The 27,919-nt window shown below is 45.4% G+C and overlaps 1 protein-coding gene and 2 pseudogenes across 2 annotated transcripts; all 3 read left to right on the top strand.

Moving 5' to 3' along the window:
- The first annotated feature begins 4,449 nt into the window (after window positions 1-4,449).
- LOC145716025 (protein FAM91A1-like) lies at window positions 4,450-8,886 on the top strand (annotated as a pseudogene).
- Window positions 8,887-9,118: 232 nt separating this feature from the next.
- LOC115939938 (protein FAM91A1 pseudogene) lies at window positions 9,119-10,636 on the top strand (annotated as a pseudogene).
- A 4,396-nt stretch (window positions 10,637-15,032) lies between these two features.
- On the top strand, window positions 15,033-22,100 carry UCP2 (uncoupling protein 2). 2 transcript variants are annotated; one of them, XM_031024988.2, is made up of 8 exons: window positions 15,033-15,176; window positions 16,473-16,629; window positions 18,939-19,162; window positions 19,334-19,544; window positions 20,367-20,561; window positions 20,656-20,757; window positions 21,086-21,266; window positions 21,654-22,100. In XM_031024988.2, exons 3-8 carry the CDS (start codon window positions 19,037-19,039, stop codon window positions 21,766-21,768), a joined length of 930 nt encoding a protein of 309 aa, XP_030880848.1. In that variant the 5' UTR covers window positions 15,033-15,176; window positions 16,473-16,629; window positions 18,939-19,036; the 3' UTR covers window positions 21,769-22,100. The 2 variants fall into 2 exon arrangements, with proteins under 2 accessions (XP_030880848.1, XP_006730518.1); XM_006730455.3 differs by lacking the exon at window positions 15,033-15,176 and adding an exon at window positions 15,369-15,527.
- The last annotated feature ends 5,819 nt before the right edge of the window (window positions 22,101-27,919 follow it).

Raw genomic sequence — 27,919 nt, 5'->3', positions numbered from 1 at the left:
TCTCTTTCTTTTGACTTGACTGGCATGTGCAAATCATTCTTAAACTCCCAGTCTCAGTTTGTAAATTCCTAGGGCCAGGAACTATGTCTTCTATGAATTTCTACATAGCAATATATTTTTTAAAGATTTATTTATTTATTTTAGGAACAGAGAAAGAGCACTAGCAGGGGGAGGGGGAAGGGCAGAGGGAGAGAGAATCCTCAAGCAGACTCCCTGCTGAGCAAGGAGGCTGATGCAGGGCTCTATCTCAGGACCCTGCCTGAGCCGAAATCAAGAGTCAGCCGCTTAACCAGCTGAGCCACCCAGGCGCCCTCTCCATAGCAGTATCAACACATCCTCTACCCAGAGCAAACTATTCGGATGATGATACCAAAAGAGAGAGAGGATCAATTCTACTAAGAACTATTTTGATTGGGAGCAGCACCTTAGTGACCTCTGAGTCCAGGCTTTTGAAGAAAGGAAAACAAGATTGGTGGGAGGTCTTCTACAGTTTCCTGGGCAAAATATTAGATCTCTTTCCCCACTTTTTAAAGGCAGAGGTTGAACCAAATGACCTAAAGCTCTAAAGTTCAGGGATTCTAAGAACTGAAACAGCTTCCTCTAAGCCACAGCATGCAAGCCCTTCCTGGTTCTGGCCCCCAATTTCTGCCACAAGGAAGTCAGGGATGAGATCTTGCAAAATAGTCAGATCACCAGCTGAGGCCACACAGGGAAGCTGGCTTCTTAGCTCTGTGCACCCATCCCCCCACAGCACACCCACAGACACCTACTCCATCAAGTCATTAAGAGGAAATCTGCTCTGGGGCGTCTGGGTGGCTCAGTCAGTTAAGAGTCCGACTCTTGATTTCAGCTCAGATTATGATCTCAGAGTTGTGAGACCGAGCCCTGTGTCAGGCTCCTTGCTCAGCAAGGAGTCTGCTTAAGATTCTCTCTCTCTCCCTCCCCCTTTGCCCCTCTCCCTTCCTGCACACACTCACTCACTCTCAAAAAAAAAGAAAGAGGGAATCTGCTTTTTCTCAAACTCTCCTAGTGTATCAAGCAAAAATGACATAGTTTTGGCCCCAACTCAGTCACATTAGAGACATAAAGGATAACTGACTTCACATAAATCTTGTGAGTAAAGGTAATATTTTTTAAAGGAATATTTTATTCAGAAGGAATGAATGTTAAGGAAATATAGCTCTATAGATGAGTTAATTTCTGTCAGGACACTTTGAAAACTGCTGAGTGCTATACAAAGGAAAACATTCATTGTACATACATATAAGCCACACATTGTACTAGGTGCTGAGATGAACAAGGCCAATCCTGCCTTCAAGGACTTCATTGAGGTGGAGGGTGGCGGGGGGGCAGGAAAGACAAATAAGCCATACAGAGTGATAAAAGCCACACTAGAGATCTGCATAAGGCACCTAAGAGCAGGGACACAGATTAGGGACACCTGACTTGGTTTGGGGGCCAGGAAGTTTCTTGAAGAAAGACACCTAAAGGACAATTAGGAATTATCTAAGCAAAAAGAGGGTGGGTAAAAGTCATTCTAGGGAGAGGAAATGGCTTGTGCTAAGGCCCAGAAACAAGGCAAGAATAAGGGGCATCCAAGTTTTGCCAGTTGTCAGTAGGACTGGGTTGCAGACCTCAAGGGAAGCAATGAGAGAGATGGGGATGAAGAGGAAAACAGGGACCCTGAAAGGCTGTAGAAGCTACATATTATGAACTGAATGTGTACCCCCAAAATTCATATGTATTAGATGAGGGCATAAGGGTGGGAACCCCATGATGGGATTAGCGTCCTTATAAGAAGAATAAGAGAGACCAGAGCGCTCTTTCTCTCTCCACCATGTGAAGACACAGTGAGAAGGCTTCCACAAGTCAGAAAGAGGGACCTCACCAGGAAACCAGATTGGCAAGCACCTTGATCTTGGACTTCCCAGCCTCCAGAACAATGAGAAATAAATCCCAGTTGTTTAAGCCTCCAGTGTATGGTACTTTGTTATGGCAGCCTGAGCTGACTAAGACACCATATTAAGGAGTCTGGAGTATTCTAAGGGTAATATGGAGCCACTGAAGTGTTTTTTTTTAAGATTTTATTTCTTTATTTGAGAGAGGGAGCATGAGCGGGGAGCAGGGCGGGACAAAGGGAGAAGCAGACTCCCCGCTGAGCAGAGAGCCCAACATGGCACTTGATCCCAGGACCCCAAGATCATGACCCAAGCCAAACGAAGACACTTCACCAACTGAGCCACCCAGGTGCCCCGCCACCCCACCACTGAAGTGTTTTAAGTAGGGAATGACTAGCTGCACTGTAGAGAATGAATTTGTGGAATAGCCTCTGGTCGTAGGAAGATGAGGCTGTTGTTGAAACCCAGGTAAGGGTAGTAAAAGTGGGAGTTGAGTGAAGGAATAGTATAGTTGAGTGAACGAATATCAATAGTCCCTTGGAACGATTCAATTTGGACATAGTAGTAAGAAAAGACAAGGATGAGCCTCACATGTTTTAAACAACATAGAAATATCCTCAGTAATATTCCTAGCAAAATATTTTCTGGCCCTTGAACCAAATTTCTTGGGTATTAGCAGATTCACCATTTCCAGCTCTGCCTAGGAGAAAGCTTTCTGATTATGAACCATAGGCACAGATCTTGTACCACTTATTGCTTTGCCCACTTCTGTTATCTCTTAGACATATGCTGGGTCCGACACACATGGGAAACTTAGGTGCTCCTCTGACAGAGTCTCACAGCTCTGCTTATACCATGTTTACCTGCCTGGCAGTCCCATGAGCCTGTAAATTCTTTGCAGGCATGCATGGGGTCATGTTTACAATTGCATCTCTCATCCTTAGCAGAGTGCCTAGGACACTGCAAAATGAATGGGTTAATAAATGAATTTTTAATTAATTTTTAAAAATATACATAATATAAACTTTACCATCTCCTAATTGAACATAATAAAAAAATTATCATCTTAACCATTTTTAAATGTACAGTTCAGTGGTATCAAGTATATTCATACTGCTGTGCAACCATCCATGCCCCAAACTCTTTTTTTCATCTTGCAAAACTGAAACTCTATTCCTATGAAACAATAACTTCCCATTTCCCGCTCCCCCTAGCTCCCTGCAACCATCATCCTACTTTCTGTCTCTATAAATCTGACTACTCCAGGTACTTCACACAGTCATATAATATTTATCTTTTTGTGACTGGCTTATTTCACTCAGCATAATGTCCTCAAGGTTCATCCTTGTTGTAGCATGTGCCAGAATTTCCTTCTTTTAAAGGCTGAATAATATTGCATTATATGTATATACCATGTTTGGTTTATCCATTCCTGTCCATGGACACTTAGGTTGCTTCTACCTTTTGGTCATTGTGAATAATGCTGCTATGAACATGCATGTATAATACCTCAAGACCCTGTTTTCCATTCTTTTGGGTATACACCCAAAAGTATAACTGCTGGACCATATGGTCATTCTATTTTTTATTTTTTGAGGAATCATCATACTGTCTTCCACAGTAGCTGCATTCTACATTCCCCCCTCAACAGTGCACAAGGGTTCCAATTTTTCCACATTCTTACCAACATTTATTTTCCAATTTTTAATCATAACTCTCCTAATGGGTATGAGGTGGTATCTCATTGTAGTTTTGATTTGCATTTCCTTAATGATTAGTGATGTTGAGCATCTTTTCATGTGCTTATTGGCCATCTGTATGTCTTGTTTGGAGAAATGTCTATTCAAGCCCTTTGCCCAATTCGAATTGGGTTGTTACTTTTGTTATGGAGTTTTAAGAGGTCTCTATTCTGGATATTAATCCCTTATCAGATAATGTGATTTGCAAATATTTTCTCCCATTTTGTAGGTTGCCTTTTATTCTGTTGATTGAGTCCTTCAATACACAAAAGTTTTTAATTTTCTTGAGCTCCAATTTGTCTATGTTTTCTTTTGTGCCTGTGCCTTTGATATCTTATCCAAGAAATCACTGCCAAACCTACTGTTGTGAAGCTTTTTCCCTGTGTGTGTGTGTGTGTGTTTTTTCCTGAGTTTTCTAGTACTAGCCCTTACATCTAGGTCTTTGATCCATTTTGAGTTAATTTTTGTAAATGGTATTAGGGAAGTGTCCAAGCTTATTCTAAAATGAATGAATTTTTAAAAGATCAAGAAAATCTCTTCCTGAAATACAGCTTTGCTGTTGGGAACCAAAAACACTGAATAACCTATTTCTGCAGGGGTGAAAAATCTCTTGGGAATATGAGCATACATGTGAATTCATGTAAATGGAATGAGTATTGACCTCATAACAAAAACTAAAGCTAGAATCCCAGCCGTGATACTTAGTAGCTATGTGACATAAGTCAAATTCTTGGTCTCTCTGGGCCTCACTTTCTTTATCTATAAAATATGGTAAATAATTTGGCAGAGAGCTATGGCTTTGTCAGCTAAAAATGGTGAACTCTGTAGGAAACAAACTGGATTCCCCATGTATTATTGGTAAGACTGTACTATGTATGGTACAGCCATTTTGGAAATTTTTGAGTTTCTTAAAATGTTAAATATACACCTACCATCTCATCCAGCCATCCTTCTCTTAGGTATTTACCCAAGAAAAATGAAAGCATATGTCCACAAAAAGACTTGTACATGAATGTCTGTAACAGCATTATTCATAATAGCCCAAAACTGTAAACAGTCCAAATGTCTATCAACATTTGAGAGGACAAACACAACATTCATTATCACTGCGATGGAATACTACTCAGCAATAAAAAAGGAACAAGCTACTGATACACGTATCAACATGAATGAACCTAAAAATACATTATGTTGGGGAGCCTGGGTGGTGCAGTCAGTTAAGTATCCAACTCTTGGTTTTGGCTCAGGTCTGATCTCAGAGTTGTGAGATCAAGCCCTGAGTCAGGCTCCGTGCTCAGCTCAGAGTCTGCTTAAGACTTTCTCACCCCCTTCCTCTGCCCCTCCCCCCTCTCTAAAAATAAATAAATAAATCTAAAAAAATAAAACATTATGGGGGCACCTGGGTGGCTCATTTGGTTGGGTGTCCGACTCTTGATCTCTCAGCTCAGTTCTTGATCTCAGGGTGATGAGTTCAAGTTCTGCATTGGCTCCATGCTAGGCATAGAGCCTAATTTTTAAAAAAAGTTTTAAAAAAAACATTATGTTAAGTAAAGGAAGCTAGACACCAAAGACTACATTCTATTTATACTGAAAATTTTAGAAAATTGGGGTGCCTGGCTGGCTCAGTTGGTAAAGCTTTCAAATCTTGATCTCAGGGTTGTTAAGTTCAATCCCCATGTTGGGTGTGGAGATAACTTAAAAACAAAATCTAAAAAAAAAAAAAATTTTAGAAAATTCAAAACTGTAGAGACAGAAAGATCAATGGTAATCTAGGGCTGGAGGTGAGAGAAGGAAATGACTACAAATAGATACAACAGAACTTTTGGGGGTGATGAATTACAGTAATTACTGCACAATTGTATAAATTTACTAAGAATTAATTAAACTGTACATTTACCAATAGGTGAATTATATGGTATTTAACTTGCACCTCAGTAAGGCTATAGTGGAAAAGGTTATGCCCTAGTTCAGCAGTCCTATCGTAATAGACAAAAACTGGAAACAATATAAATGCCCATCAACAGTAGAATGGATAAGGTGGATATATTCATATGATGGAGTACTATACAGCAATAAGAATTAAAGAACTATAGGGTGCCTGGGTGGCTCAGTCATTAAGCGTCTGCCTTCAGCTCAGGTCATGATCCCAGGGTCCTGGGATCGAGCCTCGCATCGGGCTCCCTGCTCAGTGGGAGGCCTGCTTCTCCCTCTCCCACTCCCTCTGCTTGTGTTCCTGCTCTCGCTATCTCTCTCTCTGTCAAATGAATAAATAAAATCTTTAAAAAAAAAAAAAAAAGAATTAAAGAACTACAGCTTCATGTAACTTGGATGAATCTCACAAACATAATGTTGAGAGAAAGACACATAATAGTACATAATGTATAATTCCATTTACATGATGTTTACAAACAGGCAAAACAAATATTTGGTGTTAGAAATCAAGATAATGGTTATTCTTTAGGTGAACAGTGATAGTAGGGTGTTAATAATGTTTTTTTAATTTTAATTTCATTTTTTCTAGCTTTACTGAGGTATCACTGACATATAATATTAATAGTGTTTCTTGAGGTGTGTGCTTGTTACATAGGGGTATTCAATTTTTGAAAGTCTATCATGCTGTACACTTATTGTTGTGCACTGTTTTATATGTATGTTATACCTCAATAAAAACTTTACTTGAGGGGCACCTGGATGGCTCAGTCAGTTAAGTGTCTGACTCTTGATTTCGGCTCACGTCATGATCCCAGGGTCTTGAGATCCAGCCCTGCAGTCCTGGGATCGAGCCCCGCATCGGGCTCCCTGCTCAGCGGAAAGCCTGCTTCTCCCTCTCCCACTCCCCCTGCTTGTGTTCCCTCTCTCCCTATGTCTCTATCTGTCAAATAAATAAATAAAATCTTTTTTTAAAAAATGCACTTAATTTGAAAAAGAAATCACTGGTGATCTCCGAGAAGCGTGTGTGCCTCTGTGTATCTCTGTGTGTCTATGTTTCCGTGTGTATGTGTGAGTGTGTGTATATATGTAGGGATGATGAAAGGAGCTGGCCAGGAAGATCTGAGGAAGTGTTCCAGGATAAGGAAACAAGCACCCCACAGGCCCTATGGGAATGAGCTTGGCATGTTCAGAGAACAGAAAGAAGGCTGTGTGAGGCTGGCATAAAGTGAATGAGATGAATGTGAAATCATTCCTTTATTCATTCATCAAATATGTCAGAGTTGTGCCAGAGGCTGAGAAGTCAGAGGACAGCCAATTGTTTGGAAAGTGTGGCAGAGAAAGAGAGGGAAAAAAGCCACCGCAGAAGGGGTAGGAAAGTCTTGAGGGTTCCTTTCCATTTACACACACACAAACAAACACAGAGTAGTAGAAAGACTGAAGATAAGGGAAACAGAATGCAGGAACAAGATCCTGGAGAAAACAGAAGTGGACAGAATAATGGCGTAAGGTAGTAGGGATCACTCTGGAATGGATATGGAAAAGCTAGAAATAAAACAGCCATAAAGGCAAACATTTTGAAATGGAGAGAAACAAAATGAAAGCATTCTCCAATTTTCCCATTGAAATTTCAGGAATAGTCACATAGGAAAGTCGGTTAGGGCCTAGAGAGTTATGTATAAAAAAAGATCTTAAAAGCTCTTTCTTTCTCCCTTAAAATATAATTTAATGAAGAAACTGGGTCTTTGATGCACTCCTGACACTGGTCTCTGTTGTCTGCCGTGCTGAGCTGTCTGGAGCCCTCACCATGGGGAATTCCAAAGTGTAAGGCACCAGGCCTCTAGTGGGCTCCCCCGTACTGTCCCAGGGCCCTCACACCATAAACATGGAGCTCCACATACGGTACATCACCCACAGAGCAAGCTGCTACCCAATATGTGACAGGGTCTTTAAAATTCACAGAGAAGGGGCGCCTGGGAGGCTCAATCGTTAAGCATCTGCCTTTGGCTCAGGTCATCATCCCAGGGTCCTGGGTCGAGCCCCACTTCGGGTTCCCTGCTTTGAGGGAAGCCTGCTTCTCCCTCTCCCACTCTCCCTGCTTGTGTTCCCTCTCTCACTGTGTCTCTCTCTGTCAAATAATTAAATAAAATCTTTAAAAAATAAAAAATAAAAAAATAAAAATAAATCAAATTCACAGAGAAAATATGCAAAGCAGGTTGTCCTCTACATATCCACCATCAGTTACGATACAGAAATATAACATAAACATGTCAAGAAAGATGAATGCAACAGGGCGCCTGGGTGGCTCAGTCGTTAAGCGTCTGCCTTCAGCTCAGGTCATGATCCCAGGGTCCTGGAATCGAGCCCCGCATCGGGCTCCTTGCTGCGCAAGAAGCCTGCTTCTCCCTCTCCTACTCCCCCTGCTTGTGTTCCCTCTCTCGCTGTGTCTCTGTCAAATAAGTAAATAAAATCTTAAAAAAAAAATTTAAAAAAATAAAAAAGAAAGATGAATGCAAATACTTTGAGAAGCTATTATACTCTAGACTGTTCCATGCTATACCTTTACCACTTACTGGATATTGTAGGCCTGAGGATAATACCATTTTTTTTTAAAGATTTTATTTATTTATTTGAGAGAGAGCACATGAGAGGGGGGAGGGTCAGAGGGAGAAGCAGACTCCCTGCTGAGCAGGGAGCCCGATGCGGGACTCGATCCTGGGACTCCAGGATCATGACCTGAGCCGAAGGCAGTCGCTTAACCAACTGAGCCACCCAGGCACCCAGGATAATACCATTTTTGCCTCATGCTGGGATTACAGAGGACATTTTGAAAAATGAGAAGAGTTCTGCTTCAATCTGTCCAATTTTACTAGAGCTGACTGTCTATGTTTCTTGGTATTAAAAGACAGTAGTACATTGATATTATGAATTAGTATAAATCATAAAATTTTTTCTTTTTGAAATTTGGAGGAATGATCACATCTTCTACCAATAAAGCCAGCAGAAAATCCCACAGATCACAAAAATGACATAAAGATATGCATTTTGCCTGAGAAATATACTATAGTTAAGATCATTGATTCAGGTCCTCAACTCTCTGGATCACTAGATTATATTGTGGTACATCATTTATATAATAAAAGATTTATTTATTTGAACGTATCAATCTCTAATGAGTTTCATTCTCTTGAAGGTTCTGTGATGAATTGAGTGCGAGATGACTAGGTGATTACTTTGAAACTATATTTCTTTCAATAGATAAGCATAATAATGTTGTTGAGCTTGCAAATGTCCTTGAGATAATAGTTATCATTGGTTAAGAATGATGTTTCCGGGGCGCCTGGGTGGCTCAGATGGTTAAGCGTCTGCCTTCGGCTCAGGTCATGATCCCAGGGTCCTGGGATCGAGTCCCACATCGGGCTCCCTGCTCCTTGGGAGCCTGCTTCTCCCTCTGCCTCTCTCTCTCTCTCTCTCTCTCTGTCTCTCTCTCTGTCTCTCATGAATAAATAAATAAAATCTTTAAAAAAAAAAAAAAAAAAGAATGATGTTTCCATGTATTGCTGATTGGGCTTTGCGCATGAGAAGAGACAAGTAATAAATCTGGATCAGCTTCATTATCATGGTGGAATGTACCCTCTGTAAACAAATTTAAAAGTAGTTTACACCCACAAAAAATATTCTTATCATGGCATGGTGAAGAAAGTAGGAGTCCTGAACAAGAAGCTTTGTCAGCTCTGATACTGATACTAGATCCACCTGACACGCTTGTGTAAGCAGTTTGGGTCTGTCTACAGAATACACAAAGATAATGCTTTCCTATTTGACTCAACCTTTACCTTTCTAATGATGGGAAATCTTTCACCAAAAGTTGGCAAACTCTCACAGGAGTCTCTGGACAGCTTCCTTACAGAATTAGAAAAGATTCAAAATCTTTTTCAAAAATTTAGGAAGGAGAAGTATGGACTACAGAGATATTTTGATCAGGCACTTAGGGAAACACAACACTGTCTCTGCATCATAATAACAACCCAATTGTGGTTTTCTTCTGAATCTCTTACACTGTAAAAGACTTCCTGATTTGAACCCTATGACTTGCAGCAGACTCCTAAACAAAAATTACAAATTGCCTGTTTCCATGGCTCCTCTCACTAATAGACCCAGCCCATTGGCAGTAGTACCTGCTCGGCATTTTAGACCCTTATCCAGAAGTCACCACCCAGAAGTCAAATCCCCATTTTTATTACTGTCCAAAAGTATAAGACTTCAAAAACGGTCAGATATATTTCATGGTCATTATCAAGCATTAATAATGTCTTGGAGTCATAAACCTGAAGTAATTCTTACTTCACACATGCTCACGATATTGAACGATGGGATGGGAGAAATTTTTCCCATTTGATAAAACAACTACAAGGAGAGTCACGGATCATGTCAATACAGGTGTTCATAAAGCATAGCAAATATTCAGGAATAAAATGGGCTTGCAGGGATTTCTGTGGTTATGTCACCATGTTGTACAATTCTAAACAACCTACAAACAGAAAACTTGGTGATGTTTCTGAGAAGAAAGGAGAACCTGATTAACTTCCGGCTCAGAGCAAATGAAAGTACAGAATCATTTGAAATAGTCACTGAGGAAGCAACTATAGATTCCACAACAAAACAGAACTCTGATGTTGCCACAACAGAAGCCCACTGGTTTCCCTTTGAGCTGTGCTTTGAAATTCCTGTTTAGCTCTGAATTAAATGAGAACGTTTATAGGAAAACGGCTACACACAACCTTTGCAGAGAAGAAAGCCTTCAAAAACTCTATTCAGAACAAACAACTCCATTCTGTTCAGAGAAAACTCAGTCTACATGTCCTTAATGTTTCATTCATTCTAGGAAAGAGCTGGATATTCAACCTGAAGCCAGTTTTTCAAGTTTGCTTTACCATCTTATGCTGGTATGGAAGTCCAGCTTCCTGCAAATAATGCAGTATTGCCAGACATGGAATCTTATCAATCTTATCAGAACGGAATAGAAGGTCACCCTCCTCACTCCTTTCTGCTAATCTTCACTTGCAGTAATTTGATAACAACATTTGTTATTCACACTTGGTGTTTTTTCCTTTCTTAAAGTTAGCTTTATAGTGCCAGTCACTAAAAAGCATCCTGCTGGTGTAGTAGAACTTACTACGTTGTTTTTTTTGTTGTTGTTTTTGTTTTTTAAGATTTTATTTATTTGACAGAGAGAGACACAGCAAGAGAGGGAACACAAGCAGGGGGAGTGGGAGAGGTTGAAGCAGGCTTCCCGCTGAGCAGGGAGCCCGATGTGGGACTCGATCCCAGGACCCCGGGATCATGACCTGAGCGGAAGACAGACGCTGAACGACTGAGCCACCCAGGCGCCCCCAGAACTTACTACTTTGTGTTGTGTTATAGTTTGGGAAACATTTAATATTGTTTGGAATCTTGAGGATTATAGCACATCCTAATGCAACAAAGAGCTGCTTTTTTTTTTTAATATTTTATTTATTTGACAGAGATTGAGAGCACGAGCGGGGGAGCGGCAGGCAGAGGGGGAGGGAGAAACAGGCTCCCCACTGAGAACCCAATGTGGGAATCATGACCTGAGCCAAAGGCAGACGCTCAACCAACTGAGCCACCCAGGCGCCCACAAAGAGGTGCTTTAAAAAAAAAATTGAGGTGGCACCTGGGTGGCTCAGTCGGTTGAGCGTCCAACTCTTGATTTTGGCTCAGGTCGTGAGATGACACCCCCCTTCCAACCTGTCGGTCTCCCCACTCAGTGGGGAGTTTGCTTCTCTCTCTCTCTCCCCTCTTCCTGCCCCTACCTGGGCTTGAGCACGCGCTCTCTCTCTAAAATAAATAAATCTTTTTTTTTTTAATTGACCCCTAGGGTCTTTTTTCTTTTTTTTTTTTAAACAAAGACTTCTTAGCAACCAACACTATTTTTTATCTTGAGTTGATCTGCATTTCATTTTATAAATCTAAGGATAAACTTTATAGGCTTTATGATGGCTTTTAACCTTTATAAGCCGTCACTATGAATATTGTAATGGTGATTTTATGTGTTAGTTTATCAAACATAAATCTTGTTTAATTTTATATTTTGTTACCTATGCTTTTGGGGATAATGGGAAGAGATTTAACTCTTCCTATGAAAATACTTCTTGGTATTTAGAGTTGAAAGAGTATAAAACAATAAACATGCAGTATTGAGAAATTTTTGATGAGGCATTAAGAATTCCTGTGGATATCTATAAATTACGTACATCAATTGAACCTTGTTGAAGGTATGCAAATCAGCATAGTTATGTATTATTTAACCTTGTTTTTTAAGGTCTTAACTCAGACTATAAAGATTCACTGACATCTCATGAGAAGTTTTGGAAAAAAAATTTTTTTAACCCATTTAGGATTCATTAAAACTGCAACAAGCAGCCCTTGAAAGGATGTTAACATGGTCTGATTTGCATTTCGTTTGTTTGGTTTTTTTTCCTTTTTTTTTTTTTTGGTATCAGCTTTTTTGAAATATAATTAACATACTAAACAATTCATCTATTTAAAGAGAAAGTCAACAATTTTTAGTACAGAGTGGTGCAACCATCACCACAACAAATTTTAGAATATTTTCATCATCCCAAAACAACCAGCCCCTCCTTTACCTGTCATGCCCAATACCCTCCATCTTTCCCAGCCCTACTTTCTGCCTCTATAGAGTTGCCTATTCGGACATTTCATATAAGTGGAAGCATATCATATGTGGTCTTTTGTGTCTGGCTTCCTTCACTTAGCATACTCTTTTCAAGGTTCATCTATGTTGTAGCACGTATCAGTACTTCATGCCTTTTTATTGCTGACTAAAGATACATCTTTTAACTTTTTTAAGATGCATCTTTTAACTCTTAACAGTGTTTTTCTAATTCAACATTAAAAATATAGGGTTTGGGGTGTCTGGGTGGCTCAGTCAGTTAGGTGTCTGGCTTCAGCTCGGGTCATGATCTCAGGGTCCTGGGATGGAGCCCCACATTGGGCTCCCTGCATCCAGCTCCCTGCTCGGTGGGGAGCCTGCTTCTCCCTCTCCTTCTGCCCTACCCCTGCCCACCACCCCCCAACCCCTTCTGCTTGTTCTCTCTCTCATGCTCACTCTCTCAAATAAATAAAATCTTTTTAAAAATAAAAATAAAAAATAAAATCTTTCAAAAAATGCAATCAGATAATTTCGTGTTTGTGGGGGGTAGTTAACACAGCCAACCTCTACTCAATATTTTAAAATTAGTAGAGACATTTGAAATGTCTAATATTTAATATTTTCTCATGTTGGTTTTTATTACCTGATGTTTTCAATTTTCTATGACAGTCTTGTGTCTTTCATTTTCAGTGTTTCAAATATTTTGTATTTAAAATTTTTAAGTTCCAAAACTGTAAATACAGTGAATTGTTTTCTAGTATGATTATCAACATTATAAACTTTGTCAATTTAATTATTGGCACATATATTTACAACTAAACTGGGGTATGTATATATACATATTCAATGAAATAGATATGAAACAAGTTTTTTAAATGCACTTACCTGTATCCATACATTCTCTAATCTGTCTACAGGACCTCTAATGACTTGGACAAGAGGCTTGCTAAAAATCCAGAGGTACAGTGTCTGTAGCATTGCTCCAATCTGCTTGGCTCCATCCAAAATGAAAGAACATTTAGGGGTTTTGTTGATTATTTTGTTTTGTTTTGTTTTCAAACTCCTGTGTTAGAGAGAATTTGTTTTAACAGGATTTCTTCTTAAGGGATCCATGCTGGGTCCTGGGAATCTCTACTTCCCTTTTTAAATGTTCACACATCATCCTTTTTTTTTTTTTTTAAGATTTTATTTATTTATTTGACAGAGAGAGAGATAGTGAGAGCAGGAACACAGCAGGGGGAGTGGGAGAGGGAGAAGCAGGCTGCCACGGAGCAGGGAGCCCAATGTGGGGCTCAATCCCAGGAGCCTGGGATCATGACCTGAGCCGAAAGCAGACGCTTAACGACTGAGCCATCCAGGCGCCCCCACACATCATCCTTTTAACAGCCCTTGAATTTTGCCAGGGATGATTAAACATTTCATGGGTATACAGTCTTTGGAATCCAAATTCTTCCCTGTTTTGGCAATCAGGGTGACACTTTCATCTTCAGGCCATTAGTTCCATCCTGTTCTTTCTGTCTCCTTAAGTTCAGTGGTTTCACCACCAGTCACAGAGCATCCTGGGAATCATTTCATCTTGGCAAGAGACAGAAACCTGTGCAAAAGCTGACCCAGCTAGTGGATGGGAGACTCCACAGTGCCAGAAAAAAATTCTCTGGCTTGACTTCTCTGTTTCCACTTTGTTTCTGCTTCTGTCAGGACTATGTGCTCCGTGTTTTTCTTTCCTGCTATAATTATCCAGGCCCATTCCAATTATTCTCAGCTGACAATTTCTGCTTGTGGACAATTCAAAAAACAAACACATGGCACCTGATAAACCAGGGTTTAAGTCACGGCTCACCACTTCCTAGCTGTGTGACAGGCAGGTGATTTAACCTCTTTGGGACTGTTTCCTCATCTGTAAAATTGAGGTTATTATCAGCCTCACACGATTATGCCAAGTATTCACACTGAAAGTGAATGTGGTAATTGCAGTCGCCAAATGTTGGTCTCATCCGATCCTCCCATTACGCTTTCCCAGGCATTTTCAACAGCAGCCCAAACAGCACGCACTGAGCCTTTACTGTACGTAGGCCCCTAGTGTTGTGATACTAAAAATATAGGAAATAGCTTCCTGCTCTGGAGAAGTTTACAATCTAGTCAGGGAGACCGTGTCCACAACCTGGATTAATCCCTTTAAACAGTCCTGGGAGGCTGAAAGATGAAAACAGTATTCTAAAGGGACAGAGAGGCCAAGGGCGAAGAAGAGTCCTATCTCCTTCTACTCCCCAAACGTCACATTTGTCCCAGCCGCAGGACCCAATTACTGGTTTTTTTAAGTATCTGTCACCCCGAGAACACCGCCAGCCCCCTGAGGGCGACCCAGGTTCAGCTCATCTAAGTCACTTTCTCATCTCGGGGCTGGGCGCGCAGAAGGCCCGGGCCCTGTTCGGCCTTCTTACTCGCTGCACGCCGGCCCGCGCACTCGGCTGCAAATGGCGGCGGGAGCGTCATGCTCGGTGCCCCCGTCCCGCCCAGGTCGGAAGACCCCTGGGTCCCGTGGGAGAGGCGGGTGTGGGCGGGAGACGACGGGAAGCCCAGCGTTGCCTCACGGCCGTTGGCGATTACCCGCCACCTGCCGCTGCAGCCCAGATTGGCTCCTCCCGCGGGCTCCTTCCGCGGCTTTAACCAATCGCCAGCAGTCGGGAGGCCCCGCCCCTCGAGAGCGGCCGGAGGCAGGCGTTCTGTTTTCCTGGTCCGAGGTCGCGGACTGGGCCGGTGAAGGGAGGGAGCGCTCCAGCCGAGCCTCTGGGGGCGCTGTCAGAAAGAGCCCTGGCGAGGTGCCGGAGGAGCAGAGGCTTGTGTGACCCTGGGCAGGCTCTGCTTCTTTCCAGGCGTTAGCCTTGCCATTCTCACCAGGAGGCTGGCGGACCGGGGGTGTGTGAGGCGGAGCGAGGGAGTGACCCTGTGGGGGAACGAACGGGTAGATGCGGGAATCAGCCCGCACGGAGATGGGAGTGGAGGAAGGCGCGCAGGGAGCCCTAGGCGTGACTGCCCTTGCGGAAAGGCGGTGGCTAGAGGGTCGCCTCACCCCACGGAGCCCGCAGGCCCCGCCCCGCCGCGCAGGCCCCGCCTCCCGAGACCTAAACCGCGCCGCAGGCTACGCGGACCCCATTGCAAGCTCACCAGCAGCGCTCTCGGGTCGTGTACCGCCTGCTCTCACTCCACGCGCTCTCCGCCCGCAGACAGACAGAGCCGCCGGCACTCTCGTGTTCTCCCTGCAGCCCGGTGAGCCCGGGTCCTGCCCGCCGCAGCCCTGCGCCCGCTAAACCTGCGGCAAGCCCGCTACCCCGGCAGCGCGGACCCGCGCCCTTCCCTCTCTTTAATTTCCCTCCTCTTCTCCCAGCCAATCTTGTACTTTTCCTCTCTGTCCTTTTTTTCTTTATCTCTCTTCCTTCACTCTTTTTCTCTCTCCCTTTTGTTCTTTACCTTTCACGTTCAGTTGGCTGTTTTGTTCTTTACCTCTCCCCTCGGCCTGGATGCCCAGCCCCGCCTTGGGTGAGGGCCTTCGGCGCGTCCATGGCGATCTGAATGACCTTCCCCTCCGGAGGAAAAGAGCTTTTGAGCAGGGCCGGCTCCCAGTCCCTCTAGCCTCCTCACAGCCCGCGCCTGGGGCCTAGTCGACTCTTGAAAGAGTCTCTGACTTAACATGACCTCCTTACACCACTCCCATTCACCAGAGTCTGCTGTGTTGGGGAATGCTTCTCCAGAGTACAGAGTGCCATTAAAGCAAAAACCTGGAAGGGAGTCAATGTGTGATACTAAGAGAGCAGACTGAGGAGGGAGGACTCCTGGGTTCATTTCCCCCCTCCAGTGTGCACTTAGTCCCCAGCCGTCCTGGGTGAAATGGACCCTGTTCCTTACTCCTCCCCACCTCCCCGCTTAAGGACTGTGTGGGTTGGCCCTTTCCTTGCTGGAGTGTGATCCTTCAAGGCAGATTTCCCTTTCTAAACTGTCCTCTTGGGGCGCCTGGGTGGCTCATTCGGTTGAGCCTTGGACTGTTGACTTCTGCTCCGGTCAGGATTTGGGGGTCGTGGGACTGGTATTGGGCTCTGCTCAGCAGGGAGTCGGCTTGAGATTTTCTCCCTCTGCCCCTACCCCCACTCACATGCTGTCTTTCTCTCTCAAATAAATGAAATCTTAATAAACTCTCCTCTTTGCCCTCATCCACAGGATACATAGTATGACTATTAGGTGTTTCGTCTCCCAGCCACTTTCTATGGAAAACCAAGGGGTTCGGGCCATGATAGCCACTGGCAGCTTTGAAGAATGGGATGCCTTTAGAGAAGCTTGATCTTGGAGGCCTCAGCGTGAGACCGTACAAAGCTGGGTAAGAGTCCAGTCTGAGGGAGGGGTCTCCTGCCTACAGCAGCGCTTTGGCCTGTGGGTGGGGGTCAGTAGGATATTAGCAAAAATAACTACCACCACCCCCAGTAAAGTTGCTCTTCAGAGCTCACAAAGCACTTTCATATATCCCTGGTCTCATTCTCTCCTTTAAGCTGACCTTGACAAGCCAGGGATGGTGGTCCCCATATTTACAAAGGAAGAAATTGAAGCCTGGATGGGACAGTGATTAGCCGTTGGCCATCCTGGAGGTCAGCAGCAGAGCTAGGACAAACTCCTTCTCGGCTTGAGTATTACTTACTCTTCTTAGTAGGATCTTTGGCACAGGTGACCATTGCACCCATACTCACACCTCTGAAAGACCTGGGCAAACCCAAAGCAACATTTGAAATGGCACCTGAACCTCTGTGCATGTGTTTTTGAGATGGACAGGGGCTGGGTCTTGTTCTTCTCTGGCCTTCACAACACTGCAGCCTCGCTCAGGGTCAGGACACAGTTGACTCATTTGTCATGTCTCTGATGCCCAGAGAAGGGACACTGTTTGCCTGACCCTTCTCAGAACTGTCAAATTGGCAAGAGAGAACTTGGGTGTTAGACTTCCTTGCAAAAGCCCTGCCTGTGCAGGGGCCGAGAAAACAGTGGGAGAGAAATGTTCTGGACGCCAGCACAAAGCACACTGCATGAGCTTTGCAGCCTGTACACGTGGCTCTAAGTTCCCTCATGTGTAACATGGAAGGCAGCCGCCTCACAGGGCTGCTCTGAAGAGCGAGCTAACAGAGTGCTCCAGGCAGTGGGGTGGGGAAGGTATGGAACACGTCCTGGGGGATAGTCAGGTCAGGCAGGGGAGCTGGGGTGCCTGAAGCACCTTCATCAACCCGTTCTGTCTTCTGACTACCAATCTTCACTGAGCCTCATATGGCCAGGCTCCAGGGAAACTCAAATAAGACCAGGCCTGGCCTGTAGGAGCTCTGGGTGCAACTGAGTGGTGAGTAGCCTCTGGATTTCACTGTTTGCCCCCGCTACCTGGAGTGAGAAGCCCAGGAGGAAGCAGCTGTTTGTTTCCATGGGTCTTTGTGTGCTCAACCGACTCCAACCACATCCTCCCTCTGCTGGCCAGCATTTTCCTCATGGCCCCAGTGACGGGCAGCCAATTAGGCAGGGCTCAGAGCAGCTGCTGCTGAAGTCAGAGAAGTGAGCTCAGCGAAGAGAGAAGCAAGTCACCCTCCCCCACTGGGGCGCTGGGCTCACTTCCTCCCCAGGCTGCGGAGTCAGCAGAGAAGGGTGTTGTTCCAACTCTGAGAACAAAATGGAGCTTTTGGTTTCCTGTGTCAACTCTTCATAGCTCTGACCTGCACCTCCCCATGCTTGCCCCTCCTGTGGTAAAGATGTGGATCCCCTGTGTTGAAGGGGAAGAAACTGGCCAGAGAAGGAGACGGTTTTCTCAGGGGGAGAGAGTCCAGGGTCTGTGCACCTGCTCTCAGCCCTGAGATTTGCCCAGGATCCTTCAAGGCCCAGCTGCATATTACCTTCTCTGATCACCCACTTGTCCTTACCTCTCTCCTGATGCGAGTTAGTTGTTCCCTCCACATTTTGAGAGTTTGTCCTGCAAGCCCCAAATGCAGCTTGAATTACCTGCCCCTCCCTGTGCCAGACATTAAGGCCCCTCTAGGGTGATCTTGTCTCCTGCATCTCAGTAAACCAACACCCAGCAAAGCAGTCTTGAAAGAATGACTCTAGAGAGCCCCAGTTGTGCAGGCTGGGGAAGAGAATTAGACTAATGGTCTGGGAAAGGATTGAGCTGGTCTTGCCCCTTCCTTTTTTTCTAGACTTAGGCAATTTCAGACCCGTAGGAACCTCTCCTGCTTCAGAAATCCAGGGCATAAGCCTGTGGGGGGGTGTGCCTGTCGGGTCTTTGTTTGACCAAAACCTTTTCCCCACTTCTGCCTGTCCTCCAGATCTGCAGAAGCAGGAATGTGGGCATTGCCAGCGAACTCTCTGCACCCAGCAGACAAAAGGCTGGGTCACTGCCTGTTTGTGAGGCAGCACTAAGATAGCCCTGAGCCAGACTCTCCCTGTAGTGAAGAGGGGGCGCTTCACAAAATGTGTTCTCAAGCAGGAATTGCTTCTCCAGCCCCTATTTGAGTACCTCCAGAGCTCGCTTCTATTTTCCCTTCATGAGGTTGCTCTGGTTCTTGCTTAGGGAGGTGGTACTGTCAGGGAAGGTAAGGGCGGGGTGGTGAGCAGGGAAAGACTGGGCATACTGCTGCTAATGGGATTTCTCTTTCCTTGGCTTAGATTCCGGCAGAGTTCTCTATCTTATCTTGTTGCTGACTGAAGGTGTCCCCTTCTCCAATCCTTCTTCATCTCCTGGGAGGTAGCGGGATATCAGCATTATGGTTGGGTTCAAGGCTACAGATGTACCCCCTACTGCCGCTGTGAAGTTCCTGGGGGCAGGCACAGCTGCCTGCATTGCAGATCTCATCACCTTTCCTTTGGACACCGCTAAAGTCCGGCTGCAGGTGAGGGGATGAAGCCTGGGGTTCCTGATGTTGTCTAGTCTGTTCTGCCCCAAGACAGACTCCTTAAGGGCCAGGGAAGTGTTTAGAACAGTAAAGTTTGGAGCATAAGGATGGCAGGAGGTGGGGAGGGCAACCTGCCTATCCATCTAACCACCCATCTTGACGTTGCAGATTCAAGGAGAAAGGCATGGGCCAGTGCGGGCTGCGACCAGCGCCCAGTACCGTGGCGTGCTGGGCACCATCCTGACCATGGTGCGCACCGAGGGCCCTCGTAGCCTCTACAGTGGGCTGGTCGCCGGCCTGCAGCGCCAGATGAGCTTTGCCTCTGTCCGCATCGGCCTCTACGACTCTGTCAAGCAGTTCTACACCAAGGGTTCTGAGCGTGAGTGTGGAACTGGGCCATAGGCCCCTTGGCCTTTTCTTCTTCGTGATGATTGATCCCATCAAATCATCCTTGATTGATGATTTGCTGCATAGCTCCTTGAGGCTCCAGGATCCCTAGGCTGATCAGAGGAACTGAGAACTGGAAGGGACCTTGATTCTCTTAATGATTCCTGAACACCTGGGCTGTGCTAAGCTCTGTGCAGGGCATCATCCCAGGACGGTCCTCACAACCACTTTGAGAGATGGTATCATCTACAGATGAAGAGACTGAGTCTTGCTGGGTGGAAAGGACTTGGCCAAGGACACACAATGGGAAGCCAGAAAAACACGCCCAAGACTTTCACCTCCAAGGCCACTCTTCCATTTCATCTCCTCAGCATGCCTTGCCCACCCTCCATTTTACACATGTGGAAACTGAGAACCCAGATCAAAAGGTTGACTTTTCCCAAGATTACAGGGCAGGGAGAAATATATCTGGCATGAGATCCCAAATCTTATGGGTCCCAGGCCTTGAGAAGGCCACTTCTCTCTGAGCCTCGGTTTTCACATTTGTCAAATGGAAAGGATTGTGATTTCTCAGGGCATTTGCCCTCTTGAGCTAAGTCTCATTTTGTCCTACTCCTTGCTATGACCTATGCCTAACAAGTAGTAGACATCCACAGTGTTGTTTTCTTTGATGCAAGGAGTTTTTCGAGCAAAAGCTTGTCTGGATCCTATTCCCGAAAGGCAAGAAATTACAGTGATGAGGTGGTTTTGGTGAGGAGAGGTGGAAAATGAACACAACCCCAGCCGGGCACTGACCCCCCTGGTTCTCCCACAGATGCCGGCATTGGGAGCCGCCTCCTGGCAGGCAGCACCACAGGTGCCTTGGCTGTGGCTGTGGCCCAGCCCACAGATGTGGTAAAGGTCCGGTTCCAGGCACAGGCCCGGGCTGGAAGAGGCCGGAGATACCAAAGCACTGTTGATGCCTACAAGACGATCGCCCGAGAGGAAGGGTTCCGAGGACTCTGGAAAGGTGTGTTTCCGTGTATCGAGTGTTTCTTCTTCCCGTCCTCATCCTCCTCCCCCACTTTTCTCTGGTCTCACATCGGTACCCTTTCCTTCTGTAGGGACCTCTCCCAATGTTGCTCGTAATGCCATTGTCAACTGTGCTGAGCTGGTGACCTACGATCTCATCAAGGACGCCCTCCTGAAGGCCAACCTCATGACAGGTGAGTTAGGGTAAATGGTGCTGGGTCTCGCCCTTCCCGCAATCTAGGAGCAGATGTGGGAGTGTGGTTGCCTGATGATCACATCTTTTCATCCTACTTCCCCTCTGCTTGTGGAATGAGTTTAGATTTACCATATAGAAGCTAGCTGGGATGAAGCTCCCACTTTGCACACTGAGGCACTAAGGCAACATGACTCAGGTCATCAGAAGTCCCAGCTGGAGTCTCTCTCTCTAAAACCGTCAGACCCCTAAGCTACTTTAGTAATCTCTTTCCTTCTGGAATGATGGCGTGAGGAGTCCTGACTGCCTCTCCTGCTCCTCCTTGGCAGATGACCTTCCTTGCCACTTCACTTCCGCCTTCGGGGCCGGCTTCTGCACCACCGTCATTGCCTCCCCTGTCGATGTGGTCAAGACGAGATACATGAACTCTGCCCTGGGCCAGTACAGCAGCGCTGGCCACTGTGCCCTCACCATGCTCCAGAAGGAGGGTCCCCGAGCCTTCTACAAAGGGTGAGCCTTTGATCCATCCCACCCAATTCCAAGCCTCCTGGCTACCCATACCTACACACAGTGGGAGGGAACCACCTGGAACTGATTAGCAACCAGCTGTCAAGCTATTCTGATCCTGATCCTGGTATTTCACCAGCGTTTTCTCAGGCTCTTAACTACTTCCAGAGTTGTCATCCTACATTATGGGTATTAAAATGGAGACTCCTGGGGGATTTTTGCTCACGGCCACACAGCTGTGGGGCTGTGTTCCCTGGGCCCTCCCAACCTCCTTTGGGACAGAGCAACTGGGTTGGATTGGATACCATGGCCCAGTGGGGTAAGCGGGAGATAGAGTGCCCTCAGGAATCCCCAGATTGCCATCTGTGACCTCTGTTTTCTCTCTTCTAGGTTCATGCCCTCCTTTCTCCGTTTGGGTTCCTGGAACGTGGTGATGTTTGTCACCTATGAGCAGCTCAAACGGGCCCTTATGGCTGCCTGCACTTCCCGGGAGGCTCCCTTTTGAGCGTCTCCTGCTGCTGACCCCACCACCTCTGGCTTTGGCTTTGGCTCAGCTCCAGCCAGGCCCTGCTTCCCTTCCCTCTGTCCTCACCCCTTTCTTCCACTCCCTTTCCCACCACCTCCCTTTCCTCTCCCCACATTCTCACCCCTCTTCCCTACCTCATCTCCCCATTGCCTCTCAGTCCCAGTAGAGTTGACCCCAGTTGACACTGTAAGAGGCCTGGCACCAGCCAGGATCCCAAGCCTTCAGTCCCTTGAAAAGTTAAGCCCAGCTCTTTGTTCTGCCCCCAAGCCCAGCCCAGCCAGCATGTCACCCATAAAACAGGTTCAACCTTGGTGTCTCCTCCCTCTCTCATAGCTCTTACCAGAGGTCTTGGTCCAGTGGGCCCTTTTGGCACCTGACTTAGAAAGGAAGGTATGACCCACCTTTTGCTTCCAGCATCCAATCTGGGGCCCATGGAGGTCATCTTGTCCATTTCTCTTTCCAGACCAGGCCCAGGGCTTAGACGGCAAGTGAAGGAGCAGCCGGGAGTCACAGTAGTGGCTTCACTTTCACCAGGTCACATGAGCTTTCACTCACCTGCCTGGTACTCCAGCACCTGCCTTTCTAAACCCTCCAGCTGGCCCCTATTTATCTGCAAAATGAGTGTGTTCCTGTCTGCCCCATATCTCTTGTGCTTCTTGGAAGATTTAGAGGAACTTGGAATCTTAGATGCTATGAACTTAGTTTATTCCATTTTACAAATGGGAAACCTCCCCACAGTCCCAGACTAGTGAGGGAAAGTCAGGCTGCTTCTCATCCTCCACAGTCACACCCTTGGGGGTATAGTATTCCTGCACTGGATGGAACAGGCTGCAAGGCGAACATGAGGCCTCAACCTGAGGATACTTTTTTTTTTCCTCCCTGAGGATACTTTCATTTGGAGTCTCACCCTGTCCCTGGGCTAGAGATCCCAAGGAGGCAGTGCCAAGCCAGGGCTTAGGCTGCACAGGGTGTCAACCTTCCCATCCCTGTTCCTACCACCTGTCCTCGGAGGAAAGCAGATTCTACATCTGTTTCAAGGGGCTGGGGATTTGGTGAAGTCCCGGGATCCTGAGGCATCTCACGCAGAGGCAGGCCCATTTTATAGCTGTTGGAAGAAGCTGAAGGCTGAGACAGGTCATGCAAGCAAGAACATACAGGAAGTCAGCAACTGAACTAGGACTAGGACTCAGACTCCTCCCTCCCCCTGTGGACTCTTCACCCAGAGACCAGTGCTGGAGTCCTTTGGAAAGTGTTGGGCAGCTGTGGAGCCAAGCTCAGACTTGACTTCCCTCTTCCAGCTGCCTAAAGCAGCTAACACTACTGCTCCTTCCCTGTTGGTCAGAGCTGGAGGCTCAGCCCTTCAGTGCTTTGGCAAGGGGTCCAGGATATTAGACAGGTTCCTGGGGAAGGAAAGAGGGCCTGGGATTCCTCACCTTACTTCCTAGCATCTGACAAATTGAGCTGGGGTCTCATAGTCCCTGAGAGGGACAGGGTTGGGTGCCATGAGCTGAGCGAAAGTGAAGGTGGTAGGCAGCACAGCGGGGCTTTTGTCTGCTGGGCTGCAGGAAATCAGCATAAATGGAAGACTGACCCTCCTGCACCTTAATTCTCACATTAGTCCTGTGAAGCAGGCTACTCACTGTTTTGCACCAGAGGAAACGGTCAGTTTGTTGCCCTAAGCATGTCTGTCAGCTGATCATTCACCAGTCTTGTGTCCCAGATACTAGGATGGACACAAGGCCACCAGATTCCATCATGGTTCTGGGCATGATCCTGGGACAGTGAGGAGCTGGGGGAGGTGGCAGAAACCACTGGACAGTGTATCAGTAGACCTCAGTAATTTAGTAACTGGTCCCACAGCCTATAAAATGAATATATGACAAGCCCTGCTTTGCCTGCCAGATGAGGTAGCACTGAAGATCACTGAGGTAATAGAAATCTCATAAAGGTCTTTCATCTGGCCTAAGACCACGTTTCCTTTAGAACCTCGCCATAAGGAAGAGGCTAGAGGCAGGCTTTCCTGCTGGCCTAGAGGAGACCTGGGGTCCTGGAGTTTCACAATACCAGCCCCACGTTCCCTCACCCACTTGCTTGCTCTCAGCACAGGGCAGCTACCACCACTCCTCCACCTAGGCCATGCCTCAGGGCAGAGTCCGCTTCACTCATCTGGTTTCCACAAGGCCTGCAAGATCGGGATTGTAATCTTTGCTATAAGAAACAGGCTCAGGCGAAGTGATTTGCCCAAGGGCACATGCCTGAGGTGTATCTGACTCCAAGGCCCACATTCCTTAAGGACTGCAGAGGTGCTTTCAAGAACCCTGGTTCAGATTCCACATCTCAAGGTCGGCTCCTGATGTGTTCTCCCTGATGGTTTTTAAATGGCTGACTGGTGCTACTGAGTCCCCATTTAAGAAAAACCCTTAAGTTTAAGAGTGCTTTGAATGGGGGAATCCAATATGGACAATATGGTGGCCTTTTCTGGTACCTCTGAAGTCCATTAACGTGGCCACCTACTCTCAAAAGCTTGGACCTATCTGAGCTCAAACCCAGACTCGAAAGAAGAGTTGCATACCACACTGTTGCTGACTGATGGAAGGCAGGTTGGGGAGGTAGGTGTGGTCTGCACGGACCCAACTTGGCCTGGAGGCCATATTAGCAGCAATCCTGGAATCGCGATACCTAAGCAGTGAGTTCACTAAGCACATTCACACCAATGGCCCAATCCTCACAAGCAGCCTGTGGCGGGGGGGTGGGGGGGGTGGGGGGTGGTATGACATCCAGGAAGTCCATAGCAGGGCCAGAAGTAGAACCCAGTTCGCCTGCCTCTCACACCATCCTGCCTAGAGGCAGCCCAGGACCCACAGCATAGATGAGAATTGAGGCTGGTGAGGAAGAAACCCAAGCCGTTTACAGCGCTGTGTCCTTTGTGCTGCCTCTAAGCAGGATGAGTCTGGGAGTGGCCTTCAAGTCTCTGATGACATCTTTGCCCTGTGTAACCTTGACAACTGTTTTCTTCTCTGTGCTTCCTGTCTACAATATGACCACATCACACTCTAGAGACTGCCCCTGCTAAAGATTTTATGTCATGAGAAATCAGAGCAGAATGGGGACCCATGGAGGCCACACAGCTCTGTCCCACTCTATCAAGGTGAGAGCACACAGGCTCTGAACCCTCAGGGACCTGGTCATACAAAACCAGGACAAGGAGACAGTATTGACTGCCAGGGACCTAATCTGTATGGACATAAGTAAGATGTTGGAACTAGAGTTCAGAATAATGATTATATAAAGACACTAGCTGGGCTAGAAAAAAAAGCGTAGAAGACACTAAACCCAGAAGGAGAAGAGAATCAATAAAGTTTAGAGCCAAAATCAATGAAATAGAAACCAAAAGAATAGTAGAACAGATTAACAAAACTAGGAGCTCTTTGAAAGAATAAGATTGATAAAGCCCTGGCCAGGCTTATCAAAAAGAAAAGAGAAAGGACCCAAATAAAATCATGAATGAAAGAGGAGAGATCACAATGAACATGGAAGAAATACAAACAATTATAAGACCACAGTATGAGCAAGTATATGTCAACAAATTAAACAATCTAGAAGAAATGGAGGCATTCTTAGAGATGTATAAACTACCAAAACTGAACCAGGAAGAAATAGAAAACCTGAACAGACCCATAACCAGCAAGGAAATTGATGCAGTCATCAAAAATCACCCCACAAACAAAAGTCTAGGGCCGGATGGTTTCCCAGGGGAATTCTACCAAACATTTAAAGAAGAATTAATACCTATTCTTTGAAGCTGTTTCAAAGAACAGAAATGGAAGGAAAACTTCCAAACTTTCTATGAGGCCAGCATTACCTTGATCCCAAAACCAAACACCCGACCAAAAAAGGAGAATTACAGACCAATATCCCTGATGAACATGGATGCAAAAGTTCTCACCAAAATACTAGCCAATAGGATTCAACAGTACATTACAAGGATTATTCAGCACGACCAAGTGGAATTTGTTCCTGGGCTGCAAGAGTGGCTCAACATCTGCAAATCAATCAATGTGATACACTACATTAATAAAAGAAAGGAAAAGAACCATATGATCCTCTCAATAGATGCAGAAAAAGCGTTTGACAAAGTACAGCATCCTTTCTTGACTAAAACTCTTCACACTGAAGGGATAGAGGGAACATGCCTCAATATCATAAAAACCATCTATGAAAAACCCACAGCAAATATCATTCTCAATGGGGAAAAACTGAGACCTTTTCCCCTAAAGTCAGGTACACGACAGGGATGTCCACTCTGACCACTGCTGCTCAACATAGTACTAGAAGTCCTAGCCTCAGCAATCAGACAATAACAACAACAACAACAAAAATAAAAGGTATCTGAATCAGCAAAGAAGAAGTCAAACTCCCACTCTTTGCAGATGACATGATACTCTATGTGGAAACCCCAAAAGACTCCACCCCCAAATTGCTAGAACTCATATAAGAATTCAGCAAAGTGGCAGGATACAAAATCAATGCACGAAAATCAGTTGCATTTCTATACATGAACAATGAAACAGAAGAAAGAGAAATTAAGGAGTCGATTCTATTTATAATTGTACCAAAAACCGGGACGCCTGGGTGGCTCAGTTGGTTAAGCGACTGCCTTCGGCTCAGGTCATGATCCTGGAGTCCCTGGATCGAGTCCCGCATCGGGCTCCCTGCTCGGCGAGGAGCCTGCTTCTCCCTCTAACCCTCCCCCGTCTCATGTACTCTCTCTCTCTCTCATTCTCGCTCTCTCAAATAAATAGATAAATCTTTAAAAAAAAAAAAATTGTACCAAAAACCATAAGATACCTAGGAATAAATAAATAAATAAAATAAATAACCAAAGAGGCAAAGGATCTGTACTCAGAAAACTACTGAACACTCATGAAATAAATTGAGGAAGACACAAAGAAATGGAAAAACTTTCCATGCTCATGGATGGAAGAACAAATATTGTTAAAATGTCTATGCTACCTAGAGCAATCTATACATACAGAGCAATCCCTATCAAAATACCATTGACTTTTTTCACAGAACTGCAACAAATAATCCTAAAATTTGTATAGAACCAGAAAAGACCCTGAATAGCCAAAGGAATGTTGAAAAAGAAAACCAAAGTTGGTGGCATCACAATTCCGGACTTCAAGCTCTATTACAAAGCTGTCATCATCAAGACAGTATGGTACTGGCACAAAAACAGACACATAGATCAATGGAACAGAATAGAGAGCCCAGAAATGGACCCTCATCTCTATGGTCAACTAATCTTTGACAAAGCAGGAAAGAATATCCAATGGAAAAAGGACAGTCTCTTCAACAAATGGTGTTGGGAAGATTGGACAGCCACATGCAGAAGATTGAAACTAGACCATTTCCTTACACAGCGCAGCAACATTTGTGACCTCGGCTATAGCGACTTCTTGCTAGACACATCTCCCAAGGCAAGGGAAACAAAGGCAAAAATGAACTATTGGGACTTAATCAAGATAAAAGGCTTTTGCACAGCAAAGGAAACAGTCAACAAAACCAAAAGACAACTGACAGAATGGGAGAAGATATTTGCAAATGTCTTATCAGATAAAAGGATAGTATCCAAAATCTATAAAGAACTTATCAAACTCAACACCCAAAGAACAAATAATCCAGTCAGGAAATGGGCAGAAGACATGAACAGACATTTCTCCAAAGAAGACATCCAAATGGCCAACAGACACATGAAAAAATGCTCAACATCACTCAGCATCAGGGAAATACAAATCAAAATACAAGATACCACTTCATACTATCAGAATGGCTAAAAGTAACAAGTCAGGAAATGACAGATGTTGGTGAGGATGTGGAGAAAGGGAAACCCTCTTATGCTGTTGGTGGGAATGCAAGCTGGTGCAGCCACTCTGGAAAACAGTATGGAGGTTCCTCAAAGTTAAAAAAAGAGCTACCCAACAACCCAGCAATTACACTACTGGGTATTTACCCCAAAGATACAAATGTAGTGATCCGAAGGGGCACCTGCACCCCAATGTTTATAGTAGCAATGTCCACAATAACCAAACTATGGAAAGAGCCTAGATGTCCATTGACAGATGAATGG

Source organism: Leptonychotes weddellii, chromosome 11, assembly GCF_054177405.1.
Source record: "Leptonychotes weddellii isolate Sample4059 chromosome 11, ASM5417740v2, whole genome shotgun sequence".
Taxonomy (NCBI): domain Eukaryota; kingdom Metazoa; phylum Chordata; class Mammalia; order Carnivora; family Phocidae; genus Leptonychotes; species Leptonychotes weddellii.
This window is presented reverse-complemented; position numbering and strand designations above follow the sequence as displayed.

Excerpts from the sequence above, each read along its gene's own strand:
- UCP2 (XM_031024988.2), top strand. The coding sequence starts at position 19,037 with ATGGTTGGGTTCAAGGCTACAGATGTACCCCCTACTGCCGCTGTGAAG. Across the intron at positions 20,562-20,655 it reads GTTCCGAGGACTCTGGAAAG|GGACCTCTCCCAATGTTGCT; the intron begins GTGTGTTTCCGT and ends TTCCTTCTGTAG. Across the intron at positions 20,758-21,085 it reads GAAGGCCAACCTCATGACAG|ATGACCTTCCTTGCCACTTC; the intron begins GTGAGTTAGGGT and ends CCTCCTTGGCAG.